This window comes from Haliaeetus leucocephalus, unplaced genomic scaffold (genome assembly GCF_000737465.1).
Source record: "Haliaeetus leucocephalus isolate CR32 unplaced genomic scaffold, Haliaeetus_leucocephalus-4.0 Scaffold339, whole genome shotgun sequence".
In the NCBI taxonomy this organism is placed as follows: domain Eukaryota; kingdom Metazoa; phylum Chordata; class Aves; order Accipitriformes; family Accipitridae; genus Haliaeetus; species Haliaeetus leucocephalus.
Window position 1 is genome coordinate 3,491,329 of NW_010972775.1, and position 19,250 is coordinate 3,510,578.

General features: G+C 38.4%; 1 protein-coding gene across 1 annotated transcript in view; it reads right to left on the bottom strand.

Moving 5' to 3' along the window:
* Positions 1–16,315, bottom strand: part of LOC104834406 (chromosome unknown open reading frame, human C15orf27) — a 63,354-nt gene extending 47,039 nt beyond the window's left edge. The window contains exons 1-3 of the mRNA XM_010571659.1: positions 16,302–16,315; positions 13,891–14,079; positions 1,908–2,062 (exon numbers count right to left, since the gene is read on the bottom strand). Of these exons, the coding sequence (XP_010569961.1) occupies positions 1,908–2,062; positions 13,891–14,079; positions 16,302–16,315 (358 nt within the window). The remainder of the gene's footprint in view (positions 1–1,907; positions 2,063–13,890; positions 14,080–16,301) is intronic.
* Between the last annotated feature and the right edge of the window lie 2,935 nt (positions 16,316–19,250).

A 19,250-nucleotide genomic window follows, 5' to 3' on the forward strand; every position in this document is an offset into this window, starting at 1 on the left:
AACAATATTGAATATCGGCAGTGATGTGCCAATAACATATCCTAATGCATTGGTTGATTTCATATAGCATAAGGAATCATTTAAAACTGTTATTACATTTTTGAATAAAAAAATAAATTATGGCCTAATGGCTTTTTAAAACCTTAATGTAAGTGACACACATTCTTCATATGACACAACTGCAATACTTGTATCAGCCCCACCAAGATAACTTTTATCTGATAGAAAAAAAAATAGAAGGTATTCAGCTTAACAAAGGCAAGAAGCCTGATGGGTTGATTCATTAGTTAAAATGCAACATAGCAACACAGAGTGGAATGAGTCCTTTCTCAGGTGCTGAGAAAATCCATACAGGCAGGGGCAGCCTCTGAAATAAACACCTATAGGTCACACACAAGGTGTAAGCTGCAGAGCTTTTAGGAGTATCACATGCACTAGACACATAGAGGAGGAATGATCCCTAAAATAAAGCCTTCTTTAGAAGATTCTTCAGAAAATAAGTGGTAAGAAAGCAGGTGCTTCCAGAGAACAGCCTCCAAAACTGTGGTAAAAATCTAAGAGAAATCAACAGAAACAGTGACAATTCTACACATAAACAGAAAGATGTGGCACCTCAATGAATGTTGTTGAAAGCTTATTCCTCATTCAATTTTTAAGGACTTACACCCATAATTAGCATTCCTGACTTTTTTGAAAGCAGCAGACTTGTCCAAATCCTGGGCTTCTTCATCCAAAATGGTAAGTCACCAGAGACTACAGAAAATAACAAGTGTAACGGAGCAGCCATGCTCAGAACAGTGTGTGGAGTATGGACAGGGGTGTATATGGTGGGCACAAGCGTGGAGAGACGGCTTAGTAATTTATTCATCTTATAGGGTTTATAAAATGGCTGCAATTATCAATAAAGTCCCCTAAAGTAATCTTAATACAATTGCAATACCTAAATCTTTACAGTGAAATCTAACTGCACTAGTATCAATTGACAATCACAAAAATAAAAGGACTTCAGCAGAATAAAAAGTTTGTTTGCTCAGTTTAAAGTCGCCATAGAAGGTACCAGACCATGGCTCTTTCATGCTATGTATTCTTGCATTTATGGGATTGTCTGAACCCCATCACTGCCATTTCAACATATTTGAGATTGTATGGAGATACTAGAGGCTGCTCTTCAACATTTAGCATAGAGAAAAACATAGCTAGTATTTGTGTTCATGTCAGCTTTGTATCATAAAAGAAAAAAAAAAGGGGGGGGTGGAAGAAAAGAGCAGTAGAAGAAAAAAAGATGAATTAGGAAGCAAAACAGCAGCATTACAATTTCCATTGTGGAACCTGTGTAGAGTGAATTCAGATAAAGCAAAACTCCATTTAAGCTATTATTTGACTCCAAGTGTATTAGCAAAGTAGAATGAAAATCTGTATCATTTCAGTATATTACAAGATAGAAAACCATAATTTCAATTCCTACTCACCTCAGTAGAAGTAAATCAATAATAGAGATAGCACCAAATAGCCTAGCAAGTTCATCACTTCTGTCTATCCACATGCATGTGGAAAGTATCAGAGATTTATGATGCACAAATGATCTTTCTTCTGTGTATACGCAGCGTGTCTGTAAAGGACAGACCTTTTCAAGTGTTAATGACAATATGTGCGGATCTCTGCATGTACACTCTGCTTGTATCCTTTGAAAAATTTGTTCTATACTGAATTTGGCCAGCAAAATAAGGAAAAGACTGACTTCACTATACCAGGGTTCCACAAAAACACATTTCTTACCTAGCCTAGTAATCATTTAAGTGGTAGGAAAAGAAAATCCCCACCATCCTCCCCCCTTCAAAAACCTCCCAGCAAGTTAAGCCTTTATTTCATCAAAATTTAAAAATAAAAAAAAAAATCCTCCTACTCACACTGGAGAAGCTTTATATCTATTAGGAGTTCCAGAGTCAGAAGAATCACCACCAATACTACACAGGCTACCAGGAAACTGTTGAGACTTGCACTGAGCAAAAATACCTGCCACACAGCTGCTCGTCTCCCACAGCACGGTTTTAGCCAGTTAGATCTAAGGAAATAAAATTAAGAGGAAAAACAAGAAAAGAAAAGAAGTAGTGAAAAAGGAAAAGAGCTAAAGAGCCGTGAACTCAAAATTACAAGTTCTGCTGTAATGGATACACTCAACAATAATGTACAAAGACTTTGCAAAACTCACTTTTATTGGTTTCTTTACCAAGAAAAACACTTCACAAAAAACTTCACCCTGGGGATCTTGTATGTCTCTCTAACCCTCTGGAGTGTACTGGTGTTCAAGTGCCTTCTAATGCACTAATGCAACCCTAATTATCACACATACTTTTCTACTTTCTTCCTGTCTTACTATCTTTCATGTGTTTTTATTTTGACATACATGCTGCATTCACTTATCTATGAGTACCAAGGCATAGAAGGACTCTGCTATTAGGTTAGAAGCTAATGATGGTTTTAAAGAATTTCTCTGCTGTTGAATTTTATGGTTGTGTACCTTTATCCCTGTTCTAGTATGAGACAAATCAGACAAGAGCTGCCAAATTTTGTTTGCAACAATCAGTCCATGACATCACGGAAAAGAACAATAGGAATCTGGAAAACACCAAAGAATAAGCTCAGTGACTCCACAGCTACACCTATACTAGCAAGTATACACAACCTGGCAAAGTGTCCAGCCACTGGCCAAGGCTGTCTAGCTTGTCTAACTCTCACCAATCTGCTTGTCGACCAGGCCAAAAAGGACTTTCCCAGGGTTTGGGGTAGCACAGTTTTGGGGACAGCATGTGCCAGGGACTGCTCCCAAAGCTAGTTTAGATGAGGTCACCTTGTTTTGGAGGAAAAAGAAGGTTTAGGCAAAATGAAGAGAGCTGTGAGGAAGCTACAAGTTGCAGAACTCTGGAAGGAAGTTGATGTATCAGTAAATGTTGCACTAGTATTGTGCTAATGCAGATACATGTTTTCAAGTGGGTTGTTAAAAGATTAATTTTTTTCTTTTGAAAATACTTGTAATAGAAATAACAGTAGCATGGACTTTACAAGCATAAAGCCTATCCTGATACTTTTTTTTCCTCCTAAAATCCCCCTCCTAGTTTCACTTTGATACAATATTGCATCATTCCTCATCATTGTGTTTTGTAATATTCTTATTCTGGCACACCTCTGAAAGTTCTGATGCTTGCCTGACACTTTGTATTTTCAAAGCACTGTAAATACACATTAGCTAATAAAGAGCTAACATGATTTATTAACTAGGGTTTAAGAAGCTGCAAGCATACAGAAGTGTGGTGCAGTAACCACACTGTCTGAACTTAAAATATCAATACACAGAAATCAAGAAGATATGATACTGATCAGTTCCAAATAAACAGGTCTAGACTCAGTAACTCATGTTATAATCAAACACTTGGAAAAACATCACAAAACATTCCTTGCAATACCCACACTCAAAAATGAGGGAGAAAGTGATGCTAAGCAGTGTTCAGAGACTTGACACTTTCAAGCAGCTTCTCAGAATTAAGCATATCAACTAAATACTTGTACTCAGATTGCTTGATTACCTGACTGTAAAAGACCTCCTCAACTGACTCTTAAAACTTCAGAGAAGATTTGACAAGTGTTACTGTCAGGAACTTGCCCTTACTTTAACTTTGTTATGGTTCTAGCCTGAATACAGAATGCACTAGATGTCAAAAGGGTGTTTGTAAAACACAAGGGAAAAATGGCATTGGGACAGGACCTTTTTGCAGACTTGATCTTTCAATGGTTTTTATTTTACATCATCTCAAAACAGGATAACTTGTCTTTACTGCAGCTGTTATTTTGTGTTTTGTTTGGGGGTTTTTTTACCTCTTTCTGAAAATAATGCTAGGTAATGGCCCTATTGAAGTAGAACAGTTTTTAGTTCTATTCTCTTCCTACATTTATCTTCCCTTTTCCAAAAAGACCTGTTTTGCCAGCATTTTAATATTGCGGGGCAGTTTTTCCTCTTTCCTATTCTCAGAATGATCAGTAGAGGGCCTAAGTACATTCCTTTAAAAGCTCTATGTAGTTGAGATTTTCAAATATATCAAATGTACCAGTAAGAATAAATCAACTATGATAGCACATGTTACATATAGCCATGACAATCATTACTCAAGCTAATCATTACTTATAGAATACTAAAGAACGTGGAGTTATTCTGTCTGTACAGTACTAATGTTCCACTGATTCCAAAAAGCTTCTCAATGAAACTATCAGTTTACAATTGGAAAAGCAATCAACTAAGGAGGTCGAGTGCAGATCATCTGCATGTTTACAGATATCACTCATAGAATATACAAATTGATTTCAAAGACACAAAAGCGTTTTGAAATTTAAGCACTGAAAAACCACCTTCAGTTTCATATATTAATTTATTACACCAAGGTGCATTTGTTCAACATTTGTCCTGTGAATGGACAGTGATTAGCACCTTCACATCACTGCCTGGTAGACCACTTCCCAGACCTCCTCCAAGTCCTCTGAATCCACTGACATTAACAATCACATCGTGCTCTAAAAGGAGCACTGGGCAGTTTGTTTCCTGGGTGCTGCTTAGAAAGCTCATTCCCTGCTACTCGTACACTTCTTTACAGTGGAGTCCTGATCTTGCCTTCGGTTGTGGGGTTTTTGGGTTGGTTTTTTGGGGGGGGGGGGGGGGTTTGTTTTTTTTTTTTTTTTTTACTTCTTACCTCTTGTAAAGAATGGACATAAATAATGAAAGGAACTACAATCCAACTAGAAACATATTTAGATAAACCTGTTAACATGCTAACCACACTGACTCCTCATACACAAGTCTTCTCATGTCCTTCAACCCTGTAACCTGTCTCAGTAGAGCAGTATCTCTCCCTGCTGATTTGTAAGGGCTCATCCATTCAACAGATGAGAAATCTGGTATTAGAGAAAAACAAAACCCTACCAGAATTAGTGTGGGTTTAAACTTACCTTCCAAATCCTGGCCATTTCCCCTGCAATACTGCAAAGCTACACTAAGTTTAAAGCTCAGATTAGAAACTCAGCTACACAAACCTTTCAAAAAAAAAGTTAATTTGCACAGCTCATAAATTTATGACGTGATCACATACTAACTATATACAAGTAAAACACCTTTTTCCCTCACTCCAGACAAAAAAAAAAAAGAAAAAAAAAGAAAAAAGTTCCCTATTTTGTTCAGAGAACAAGTACAACTCTTTTGGTGTCCTGTGTTGTCTGTGGATGCCATGCACTACAGGGATACACGTAAAGTATGACTTAGGGCAACTTTACTGTGTGACTTCAAACAGGTTCATTAGGTACCTCAGTTGCTCCATCTCTACAACAGTAATATTATTTACCTTTCTTACAATGCCTGGATGAAGTAAATAAAAGTACAGCACGGGAATTTCTTCGTTGATGGTGATACAAGGCTGTAAAGTTTTGTTATGAAATATTAAAATATATTTTAGTGGAATTTTACCAGGTGTAGTTCTTTTTAAAGATACTTTCACACATGGCTTTGTGGAAAACCAATCTGTCATCACCAATGCTAGTTTTATTAATAAACAGCTTGGAAAAAAGAACATAAGGCAAAACTGGGAAAGGTTTAACATATTTATTTGGTAAGGAACCACTACAAACAATTTGTTCAAGCTGTTAACAGCTGTCACTGTTTCTATTTTCTGGTCTTCCAAACAAATATCCTAAAATCTGCATTGTATCTTACCCTGTCTTTTTTTTTTCTTTTGGCTGAACAGCAAGTGTTTTCATTTCACAAGATGGCTATGATCAGAAAACAGAAGGATGGATGAGATCCAATCACTATCTGAAGGAGTAGAAAGGCCATGGTCAGGAAGTGACAGGAACACAGAAAGGCTAAGTAACAATACAAAATCTGGCTGGGACAAAACAGACAGCAGAGCCTCACAGCAGGCTACAGGTAGCAGCTGGAGGCCTTGAGCAACTCCAAGGAACAGACAGAGCTCTGCAATCCTTTCCTGGACTTCTCCTACAAGCTTAGTTTAACTACAGAAGCTTAACTATTGAGTGCATCCTCATCCTTTTTTTCCCCTAAAAGTTTTACTATTTTGAACCCCACGACATTTCTTGGAGGACTGCTGCAAAACTCTGTTGCTCAAATGGCCAGAAAGATTCGCCCAGTTTTCTGCCTAAACTCACACACGGCCAGTTTATACATATTTGCTTTTGTGCCAATATTGTTCATTAGCTTGATTAGTTCTTTTCCCTTGCTGGCATTTTTTCCAAGATGCATTTATACACAGCAATGGCATCCACTCATGTAATTTTTAATTGAAGCCTGTGCTTTTTGTAAAACAGACACTCAGTTTCTCTAACTGTCCTAGTAGTCTCTTCTGCATGTGAATACAGACAACTAGAGCAGTACATAATATTTTGGAACAGGTTTAATTACATGAATGCTTCCCAGCTCTATTTGAAGTACTTTATACTTTCTAGGATCATTTATGCCTTCTTTATAGGTGTATATCACACTGTTTGCTCACAGATATGCTGTGGTTACCTGGTATATTACTCCTCTCATTAGAAAATCACTTACTAGGCTTTTCCTTTTTGTGCTAAGGTCTTTACCAAAATATTAACATCATGGTCAAAAACAACCTTTAATAAATACAAGAACAGGTATACTAGGTCAGAACAAAGGCTTGGTATCCTGTCTCCAATAGCGGCCACGAGCAGGTGTCTCAAGATGAATAAGAACACAGCAAACATATAAAACTTCCCCTTAAAACTCTCACAGCATCCAACTAATCTTCGGCTTAGTGACTTCCTGAGACAGATGTGGTTTCTCAGATTCTACTTAGTAACCTTCAATGAATTTCTCTTCCACAAACTTACCCAACGTTCCCTTAAGGCTAGATAAGCTATTAGCAGCCACACATCCTTTAGAAAGCAGTTCCACATATCTACTGCCCTCTGCGCAAAAAGCAACCTCTTTTTGTTTTTTTTGAACTGGGCCTTAGTCTATTAATGCACCCTAGCACCTGTATTGGAGGGGGGTGTGTGTGTATGTGTGTGTGTGTATCAAACCTTATTTTAACCTCTCTCTGTCACAGATTTTGTAATCTGAATCAAATTTCAGGTCAGCCTTCTCTTTTCCAAATTGAAGAGTCCTATCTTACAGAGTAATCTCCAGTGGAAGCCGTATCACATCTTTGATCACTGTTTTCCTTTGAATCTTTTCCAGTTCTTTTATATCTACCATATCCTTTTTGACAGGGACCAGAACTACAGTCATATTGAACACATGGGCAAAGCTTGGATATATAGAGAGGCACAACAACAGCCTCTCTTTTATTGTCTACTACTTTTCCTAATGAATCCTAACATCTGATTTGCTTTTAGACTGCTGCTCAGCATTTAGCTGACCTTTTCATGGACTCTCCTTCAGACTAGTATTCCTCTTTTCCACATTTCTCCATTGTTCTATTGCTTATTCATCTTCCAGTTTTTGCACCAAGCCATATCTTCTCCAACTTAGACAATTAATTCCAGTGTTAAACCAGTTAAATTAGACCCATGTAATTCCCACTCTCCAATAAAGAGCTTTGCAAACAGTGGTCTGTGGGCTACAACTACTGCACTTTTACCCACAAAAAGTACCTGGGAAAAGCAAGTTCTATTGGAAAAATACAGAAAGATCTATAAACCAACCGAGTCTGAAAATCACTGAGGTAGAAAATTAATTCTTTTTTTACTTATAGTAGTGCTCCCTCTACCAATTGGCATCACTGATAAAAGACATTAGAGGGACACACTCAAAGGATTTAGGTACCATGTTAAACACAGTAATGAGCTATTCTGGAAAACAATATTTACAAGATACAAAGTTACAAAGATAAACACTTAAAAGGATCTGTACAGAAAAAGAATTTTCTAAATCGCTGAACATCCCTGTAACATAGCCCAAAATTTCATGTATTCTCTAGTGAAGAGCTGGTCACCTCACAGGTTCTGTCATGCTGAATGCTCATTTTCTGCTGCAGTGCAGGTCTTAGTTTTGGACCAGAGCACTGAGAGTAGCAGTGATATAGTACTGCACAAAGAACAAATCAGCACTACAGTCTCATTCACTATATTTGCTGTTAAGATTTTGTACCATCTTTCTGGACTCAGACTGTGGCTGGCAGCTAAAAATAAATTAAAAGCCATTTTTGTAAATACAAGGAGCTTGCTCACTACATGAAATAGGTTCGCCCTCCAAAACCTTTGCACTTTATCTCGAGCTTGGACCTCATTATTCACCATGTATCAATATCATGTGCTCCAGGATCTGCATGAGGTGCACAGAACTTTTCTGAAAGTTATTAATTACGCTGCCAGATAAAGACACGAAAAGCAGAAAACATGAGAAATGCGAGAACTTGGTCCATTTGAGTTTTTAGTTAAAGCACCTTTAAGCTTTGTAGAAAACACAAGTAAAATACCTCAAACAAATCAAAATAAAACCTGAAAAATTAATATGAAAACCAGAAATAATAGCATCTACTTGGTGCAATTACAGAAGACAGACTCAAGGAACAGACATCCTTTTCTCCCAGGATGGGTGAACACATTCATCAGTGAAAGCTTGCAACCCATTGAAAATGAAAAGCTCACGACTCTTTCCTGTGTTAACTTCTGAATCTCTGTAAATCTCTGTTCAGTTTTAGTTTCCCTTCCTTTTTATCTCTCTCTCCCTTCCTATAGTTTCTTTTTTTCAGATATTCCTACTGTTTAATGCACTTTCTAGCTGCAACCAAACAAATCTAAGGCTATGAACAGATGATCATAAATGATTAAATTACAATGGCATGACTATTTACAGCTAATGTCAAGTGAGTCACATGAACTGTATGAATTCCCAACCTTTTCAAATACTGTTTTACATCAACAGCTGTAAGCACAGTCATGTTTCAGATTTGTTTAACATACAAAAATTCAAGAGCTGCAATCTAAAACTAATACAACAAATAATTTGAAGTTGGTGTATATCTCTCCCCTTGCTTCCCAACCCCCATTAAATACATATCTTTATCGAGAGACAGGCTCACTGCCTAACTGCATATTCACAAAATTACAGCCTATTGTGCAACTGTCTGTAAATTCTTTTATAATTTATTGTGAATGATACCTCCTAATTGGAGCTTAAGGAAAATACAGGAAGGAGAACTTTTCCCTGTCCCTGCTTGTCTTTAGGCACACATGTACCACTTTCTGCATGTTGTCAATTTTTCAACTGTTCTCCATTTTTATTGGTCATTAATAGAAAAATAGAAGAAAGAAAGTATTTTTTGGAAAGCAGAATACTTGATTAGAAAGAAAGAAAGAGTGGCACTTAAAGCTAATGCTAACATTTAAAAATCTCCTCAACTTTCTGCGTGATTAGTCTCCTTAAAGAAACATTTACACATTCTTTTCATGCAGAGTTCAATGCAGACACAGTCTCTCCAATAAATTCACAGACACAAAGAAAATGGGCAACTTTGCCACTGCTTTTTGTACACGAGTATCACCTGATCTGTTACAGATACATTAGAAGTGTACACCACACGTTCTCCTTGGCATTCAAGGTACATTCTATGAATGAGTTGATTTCTCATATACATGTCTCTAGCCTATGCCTCAATCGTTTCTGCAATGTCTAAGCATGCAGTACAGTGCACAGCAGCAATATCTAAGGATGATTCTAACAAGTTAACTGCAGGGCAGATCAGCAGGACTAATAAGTAACGAACATCACACTCATATTGGTTCTGAGAACCAAGCTACTATTTCTCCACAGTGCTAAACAGGGTGGAAGAGATATACCTTTATAAATAGAGATTGCTATAGTCATATAAAACTCAAAATGTTTTAGTTACATCATGCTGGCATTTATCAGAAAATTTCCTTTTTCTGAAGAGTAAGACCCATAGCTCTATTAACATCAGCCTCACTGCAGCTAGGAAGCAAGCCAGATGCAGGAAACCCTCCTATCCCACATGTGGAGACCACTGGCACCTTACTCCTGTTCAGTGCAAAGGCAGCAATGCCAGCCCACTTGCATGATTTATAATGAGTGAGAATATTTGCAATGTAGATTCCATCCAACTTAACCAACTTCCATTATGTAAATCTTTGTACTTTCCCTGTTTCAGAAGTCTACAGACAGAAAAGAATTTTTGCTCAACCCACATTAGAAGACAATACATTTTGTGTTTTGTTTGAGGGTTTCTGGGAGATCAGAAAGGTTCTTCTTGCCTGATTACCCTTTCACTACTTACAGGTGTACTTCAGGGACAGGCTTAATGTGCCATCTAATCTGCACTCCCTTCTTTGTTGCTTAGCACAGGGATCAGCACTGTAAACTAAATTTCTGACAAAACCAGCTCAAACTGTCCACAAAATTCCTTCAACAACATTGACAGATGGGAACTGACCGCTCTGGGCATTTGATATGATAGAGCAAAGACCCATCAAACTGCACAAAATAAGTTTTTTATTCCAGTATCTTTAAAGCCATGGGAATGTCAGTTTACATATGGTCTAACAAAAGACAGACCATAATTTTCCTTTCTTTTTGTTTTTCCTTTCCTTTTTTTACTTTCTCATGGGTGTGGTGACAGTCTGATGCCATCTGAGAGTTTTCCAGGCACACAAGAGGGCTGAGCTCTGACCCACCTATTCCTGGTTGCCTATTAATACCGGGTTTGACAGAAACATTCTCTCAGATGAAACAAAAAGCTTCCCTAGTTAGCAGCCAGGTTAAATTTGCACTCATGCTTGGACCCTGAACACCTTCTCGCCTTTAACAAGGAAAGTTAGAGGAAAGCCTTGGGGCACACACAACCAAACCATTAAAGAAGACGACCCCTTCATTGCCCACTCATTCATTTGTAGTCTGATGTCTCTCCTGTTGCTCTGTGCATGGAGATGGAGACTTACTAGTGATGAAGTGTGACAACCCACAGCAGGAACTAGGGATTGTGGACAGTTATGTTGAAAACCACAAGGTCATGGACAGATGCAGCTTGTAACAACAACCCAGCATTTTCCAAGCACAGGGATGTGCCAGACCTTCCTGTTGCAGACCCTTGCAGTTAGAACGACTATAACTTGCCTAGACCAGCTACAGATCTAGAACAACAGAACCATACAGAATATACGCAGGTCATACAGGTTGGCACCTTCCCTGAAATTCTCAGGGAAAAGTATACAGAAGGTAAGACTTGGAGTCTACAACAAAGGCAGACTGCCAGGGAGGGGAAGATGAATCCTACATCATCTTTTAGTACTCTCTGGCATTAGCAGTATCTTCTGGTATCTCCACCTGCAACCTGTATGGTAGCATCGGGGTAACAGATTTTCACAGTTACAGATTCGGATACTGGCAGAAACTAGAGGGACTTGGACATTTTCTGCCACCTCCTGTGCTGCCCTCCCCACATCACTCTCTTCATACATGAGAGAGAGGTAGCTGTCAGTTCCTGTACTAAACTGATCTGACCCACCCTATCTCCTTCTTACTCAGGTGGAAGCCAGACACATCTAACAAGGCCATGAGAAAGAAATTACACCATGTTCATAATACCTGACATACTCCCAACCAAGTCATGAGGTGGTATGGGGCCAGTATTTTACTTTTGCTGCTGGGCTTCTTGAGCTCAGCTCTGCTCCTAAATTTCACAGGGCATCAGTTGCGATCAGTGCTTCTGAAAGGAAGAGGCTGTCACTCCCATAAGGCAGATGCAGTCCTGGGACTCAGCTGAACATACTCAGCCAAAATGCATTGAGACATACAAACTACAGCTCTGAATTTTCTTCAAAGAATCCACTCTACAGCTGGGAGGTCTGGATGGCACCTGCTTATTTCTGTTTAGACTGATAAAGCCACAAAAGGAGTCTGTGTGAAGTAAGAGACCTCTGCTGAGGAAAAGAATGACAAGTCAATGTCCATGCTTAAGACTGCAAAGCTGTTCAAACGGCTACAATGAGAGATCTGTGCACTTTGGCACAGTGAAGAATTGAGTTTCAGATCACAAAAATCTATAAAAATGCATATTTGAACTAAACTGGTATTTACTCAGCACCAAAATAGCCTGAGGGTTACACCTGCATACTCAAATTAATTTTCAAGTGCCTCTTTTGCTATGGAGGGTATTTTATGTTATAGTTGTACCATACTTATATAACCTACTTGAAACGTATTTCCCCTTGTTTGGAGTAACAACTTTCTGGAGATGTCTCATAAAGTCCAATTTGGAAAGAAATTAAAGGCAAGAGCCTTCCCCACATAGTGCTTCCTGACTACCATACAGATACCTGCTGAGCAGAGATCAAGCAGGTCTCTGCTGATTTCAGAGCACAGGTTAAAACACATTGAGCTGTTAATAAATGGAGGCTTAAAGCCTTTTAATGTCTTCATCAATGAGAGCTCTATATGACTTACTGTGAAGTGCTTTTAGATGGATCTTATTGACAGTGGAGTATATACATGTTAAGCGCAACACACAGTGGAACAGTAATCACAGAATCAGAGGGGTTAGGCACAAGCGCTCACTTAATCTCTGTCCCAGGGGATGTTAAAAGTGTTATTATTCCTGACAAATGCATCTTCTTAAAGACATCTAGCGATTGCAACTCTATTCCCCTCCTCCCCATACACACCAGTAGTCTGTCCCAGCACTTTGCTACCCTTATTATTTTCTTCTTTGCTGCAATTCAAGCCTTTTACTGCTTGTCCTAAACATCACGGAGATCAATAACAGACTGTTGTCTTCCTCACTGAAGTCCCTTACAAGCTCTCCTGAAAGTCTCTTCTTCACATGAAACACAAAGAGTTATTTCAATTGGTACTCCATGGCAGGTTTTCTGGGCCTCTAATAATTTTCACTGCCTTCATGTGGACTCTCTCCAGTTGACCCAAATCTTTCATAAAAATTTAGTATAGCAGTCCACCTACAGCCACTTCAAGTCTTAACCAGGCATAAGAATGACTTCTGATGACCTGTAGGACAACAATGCCACATAATCTGACACTGGGTAATGTCTGGGCAAATGTTAGGAACTGTTTAAAATCCTTTAAAAAGGGTAGATTTGGATTAGATGTAAGGAAGAAATTCTTCACTGTGAGGGTGGTGAGGCACTGGAACAGGTTGCCCAGGGAGGCTGTGGATGCCCCATCCCTGGAAGTGGTCGAGGCCAGGTTGGATGGGGCTTTGAGCAACCTGGTCTAATGGAAAGTGTCCCAGCCCATGGCAGGGGCATTGGAACTAGATGATCTTTAAGGTCACTTCCAACCCAAACCATTCTGAGTCTATGATTCTATTCCAATAAAACTGGAACAGTTGTTCTACAAAAACAGGAGTAATACATACATACATTATCAAAGACAATGTTCTCACATAAGCAAACTACGCAATTCAAATTATTCTGTGAAAAGTACACAATCTGTCCAGGAATCAGCGGTACTAAGTCATTATCTCTCAGTCAGGAGATGTACAACTACGTACAAGAATCACAGTAGCTAACTCTCCGTCACCCTGAAGCCCTCCTGAAACACCTTTCACAAAGAGCTTTCACCAGGCCATTCTGCTTGTCTGGTGGGCTAGATGCTTGGTCTAGTTTTCCCTGACAGAAGGCTTCCAGACTGTGGTCAAATAGCAGCTGTGAAACACTTAAAATTATAAAGAGCCCCAAACCAGCATGCTAGTTATATTAGAAAACGTTACTTCCATCCTGTGACAATGGTTTTAGAAAGAGTTTGAGGACAACTGGCTGCTCTTCTCCAGCTCAAGGTTTTCTTTTTTACAGGCCGTGAAATTCCCATAGCCTAAAACTATAAAACAAAATTCTGTCCTTTGTACTTACCCTTCTCTTTGGTACTCCTCATCCAAATTTGACAAAAGCTGGGACCCAGCCACAGACAAATCCAGTGCAGCTAAAGGTAGATCTTGATAAGCAAAATTAACAAGCTGTACAGGAGCAATGCTTTTGGTCTCTTCTTCCACTTGTTGTGAAATTATCTCAACTTCTGAAACACCACCTTCTATTGAAGGCCTGAAAATGTAATAAGCAAAATAAAAAAAAATCCTCTTTCTCTACACACACATATACATATAAACAAATATAAATTAAAAAAGCAAGCAAGTAAAAATAAGTTAGAGACAAGAACTTCACAGAATCCTAAAAAGCCAGCAACGTAAAAGGCCTTTGCAAGGTCATTGAAGGAGGTGTCCTCAATGAGGGGACAGACCAAATAACTCCAAACTCGTCTTTAATAGATCCCACTGCAATCAACAGAAACCTCACAGACAAAGGAGAACAGCATTTCACTCTGCTGTATCTGCTTCAAAAGCACTAAATATAAATGGATGTGTTATAAACAAACAAACAAATATGGAAAAAATGCATGAACCCAGAAGCAAAATATTTGTGCAAAACAGAAGGCGGCATGTAACTATGCCAACTAAAAACTCACTGCTTTCTAAGTTAGATCAGTGAGCAATGAATAGCTAAGCTTATTAATCATTATATACAAATCAACTGTTAATTAATGGATGCAGTTTGACCCCTCTTCCACTGTGGGTCAATATTCAAATAGTTTTGATGGATGGTAACTTTGTTTCATTCAGCTAGAAAGGATCATTCTGTTACAAGTTATTTCAAAATAATTCTGAAAGAACAACAATTCAGAAGAATTATGGACTCCTCTATAAAGATTATCTTAACTATCCTTATGTACAGCTTCTAAATCTGAACATATATTCTTCTACCACCCCACTATCATTAAGGGGAACTCCATGCAGGTAAAACCAGAGTCTGACTATGCACATGTCTTCCACCTTTATAACAAGACACTACTTATCTAGATACTCAAACTTTGTCAGCTAGCATACTATCTAGTGCATGTGAAGGATGACTTCATTGCAGGAGGGAGAGAGTGAGCTTGCATGTCAAGCCCCAGCAGGGATTGATCCTTTGCAGTACCCAGTGAAAGCTGCTTGCTCCATTTGATTCAGCGTAGGTGCAAGCATAAACTCCTCTAGCTTTCATCCAGGGGAGCCTGTTCACTTCTGAAGAAGTCTCAGGCTAATTGTCAGAGATTTTCAACAGCAGGTGTGAAGACACTCTTTTTCCTTAGGGATATAGTTAAAAAGAGCTTAGTACCCAACTTCCCTCTCTTATTTGACTACAAAAGTTGCATTGGTGATTTTGTTTTAAAGAAGCTTATTAAAATCTTCCAGCTATTCAAGCAACCTGAAAAACAGTTCATTCTTTTTCCAAAAAAAATGAATAATTTAGAAGAGTTCTTAACTCTCATCTTGTAAATCTAAGGATGTGGGTGAAGGAACCAAAATTCTATGTGAAAGAGAAAGATTCTATTGGTCAGAACCTCACCATTAGACTAACTCTTTTGGACAGAAAACATTATTCCTAAATTAAAAGGAGCTAATGCTGCCAGAATTACACAAGAAAGTAATTTTAAAAATTGGAAAATACTGTTATATCTCAAGTATTTGGCAGGGAAAGGCTGCAACTGTGTCATACTATGACAGAAAGTAGAGGTAAAAGGAAGTACTATTTAAACAACCTAAAGGCTTATTTTATTTTATTCTTTGTCTAACTAATAATGCAAAGTAATGAGATTCTTTCATTTCCAAAAGAACTGTATTCCTCTGTAAACAATCTGAAATGAGAAGCCCAGAGGGAGCACCTAATTTTAGCAAGAATTTTCTTTCTTTGATTTTCACCTTTAGTGCCATCCTGTGGACATTTACCTTTACAAGCTGGTTCAGTTTTGCACAGAAGAGCATACAACGATCCAATTGCATGGCAAATAAAGGAAAAAGGAAATGGATTGGTGCAGCCTTCTCTCTCCCAACAGTATTTACCTTCTGTATTCTTAGACAGACTACATGACAGACACCGTCTGATTTGACCAAGAAGAAAAACAAACAAACCAACAGACTAGTGTTGGCAAACAGCTTTGGGACAGATTTGGTGGCAGGAAAGAAAAAAGGCAAGTGGATCTTAGAATAATATGACATACTAGTTTTCAGTGACTAGCTGTTAGTAACACATCAGACATGCTTACACCATTTGTGTTTTTTCTGCTAATTCACACTCTTTAGACAACTGACCAAATCCTACTCCTCCTCAAAAGATCAACTTTTCCTTCTAGTAATACTGATAAAACCCTCTTGATGTCACAATATCATTCTCCTACAGGTAGCAACCTACTCCCTTCTTAGTTATAACTATCCTCACATGGTACTTACTGAGGATTGGTCATGTTGGAGGATGCAACCAAATCCAGCAGTGGTTCCAGTATTTAAGTAATTCCAGCTGCTTTGCACAGAAGTTCTAGCCTTCCAAGATTAGGTCTCTGGGAGAAGCAAAACAAAGTTATCTAAAACACAGTTGAAAGAACTCCAAAGGGCTGCACTGACATTTGTTGTCATGTTGTGAGATTGTCTAGTAATTTTATTTCCCCCATGATTCCTTTTCAAAGTGGTTTTATTCCAGGTTAATTCCTCCATATTATGGAAGCTGTAAAGTTACAGTGCATTTACTATTGTCGTGGTTTCAGCCCAGCCGGTAACAAAGGACCACGCGGCCGCTCGCTCACTCCTCCCGCCCCCCTCCGGTGGGATAGGGGGAAGACGGAGGAGAGAAAAGAAAAAAAACCTGGAACCTCGAGGGTTGAGATAAAGGCAGTTTACTGGAACAGCACAAAGAAATTACAACAACAACAACGGTACTAATGAAAGAGTATACAAAAAGAGTGATGCACAGTGCAACTGCTCACCACCCGGGACCTGACGCTCCGCCACTTCCCCCACCGAAAGTCGAGACCACCCCCCGGCCCGCTCCCCATATATATATACTGAGCATGATGTCACATGGTATGGAATAGCTCCTTGGCTAGTTCAGGTCAGCTGCCCCGGCTATGCCCCCCACCTCCCAGGTTCCTGTAAAAATTAACTCTATCCCAGCTGAACCCAGCACAACTATACGCATGGACACCCGCTCACATATATACCTCCATAAGAACACAGGTCTTACTTTAAACTGCTAGATTCTTGAGAAGGGTAACCAAAATCAGAGGGGAGTGGATTTTCAAAGAAAGCTCATGACTTCAGGAGCGCAAACTCTATTAGAATCCAACTGATTTTTTACCCTTTTTTTCCCCAATTTAATATATATTATAGAGATGAGCATTAGCTTTGTCAAGAAAGTTTGGGGGTTTTTTTTCCTCCATTTTCCAATTTGAACTGTGTTCCTGACTCCCTTTAGTACTTTAGAAAGTCTCTTCCAAGAACTAATTCATTTTGTCAAACATTCTGGATGGACTGTTATCAAGATGGTATTTTGATCAACAAACCCACTAACACATTTGGAAAAGGCACCACATTTGCTTGTGGCAAAGTCTCCATTTGTGTTGTACCTGGACCAATACATGGCAACCAGAATGGAAGAGGACAAGCTTGTGAGAATGAAACCTACTGATACACAGGTTTTGGTAGCTGGAAAAATATGAACTGGAAAATACCATATAAAAACCAAAAATTCTTAGAAAAAGATATCATGAGGAACTTTGTAAAGCTACTGGCAAGATTATATGCTAAATAATTTTTTAAAGTAACATAAAAACATACTCTTATATTAACTAAACAGAAATAGTCATTGGCAAATTAGAATATTACTGACAATAATACACAAAAAAATTCACGATAAAGAAAAATGTTTCTTATACTAAACTTCATAGTAGAGTCACTTACAGGCTGAATTGTTAGTATCAGTCAAATATTTACAGTGGAGACATGTCAATGTAGCAACAGTATGACCCTTAACAATCACTTGATACCAAATAATAAAATTTGAACTTACATCTTTTGTAGAGCCATTTCCAAGAATTTATTTAATGCCTTGTAACCTCATAATAATGTAAAATATAGTCAATGCATTCTCAGATTGTCCAGATAATGTGCCTGGTTATGCAAAAAGAAAGGGTCTACACTGTGATCACCCTCCTCAGGTAGGTAAGTCAGCCAAAAGCAATTCATTTATTCATATGAAGAAAAGAAACATGACCAACTTTAAAACAGAAAAATACACATATTCTAGAAAAACACACACCCTCCGTTTACCTATAACTTTGTAATACTTCTAAAGTCAGAGTAAGAAGCAAACTTTTTTCAGATAAACCTTCCCTAATACAGAAGAGACTTGAATCAACATCCATTCCATATCAATGGGAGTCTCTTCCTTGGCCTTTGTAGTCCTTGAATTATTTTATTTATTATATCCCTAAGGTAGCAAAATACTAAAAAGATTTGCCTAAAAATTATGCATCTTTAAATCATACACTGAAGGGATTTGGTGAATCTATACCTATGACGGCTTTATGATAGCAATTGTTAAACCTATCAGCACAACAAAACTAAAACATAAATATCAGCCTTGTTTTGCAATGTTAGCTCCCTAACATCTCATTCTGGGTTGGTATTTTACAGCACTTCTCAGAAAAAACAATTTTTAAATGAAATATTTTACCCAAACCAGTTGTTCTAAGCACTCAGCCTAAGAATATGGTAAAGGCATGAGGTACTGTGCACCTGTCTTGTGAGACTGAGGAAATTGAGAATCCTGCTATAACTGCATTTGCAGACCTGGAGAATAAAAGGTAAATGGGGATACAGTTGATTTAGGTAATGGGAATAAAACTGATGGAAACTGGCCTCAGAGGACAGGCAGACAGATTTAGACATGGGAATTTCTTAACATCGTAAAAAACTCACCATTTATTTGGGAGACACCACAGTGCTAATACTCGCAACCTCCCTCCCAAAGGGGGTTTAGAAAACAAAACAATGACAAAAAATCTGGAGCTAGATTTTTAAAAATTCTTATTTTTTAGATTAATCTCAAGATTGTGAGGGAACTTAAGTCGTAACAGTGGTGCCAGCAACACTGTAGTTCTTTCACATAGGACATGAACATGAAATATTTGTCTCTCCAGAACAGAGACTCAGTCTCTTTTTTTTCCCCTAAAGCTGTAAATATGTTCACATTCACACAGAATTTTGTTTCGCAACTCAACCAGATCTGACCAGTGGCAACACCAATAAGCCAGACCTGCGCCCTCCTACTGGAGTTAGCAGCTCTACAGATAAAGTTTGCTCACCACCAGGACTGAAGGAGCTATTTGCAGCCAGGCAGCAAGC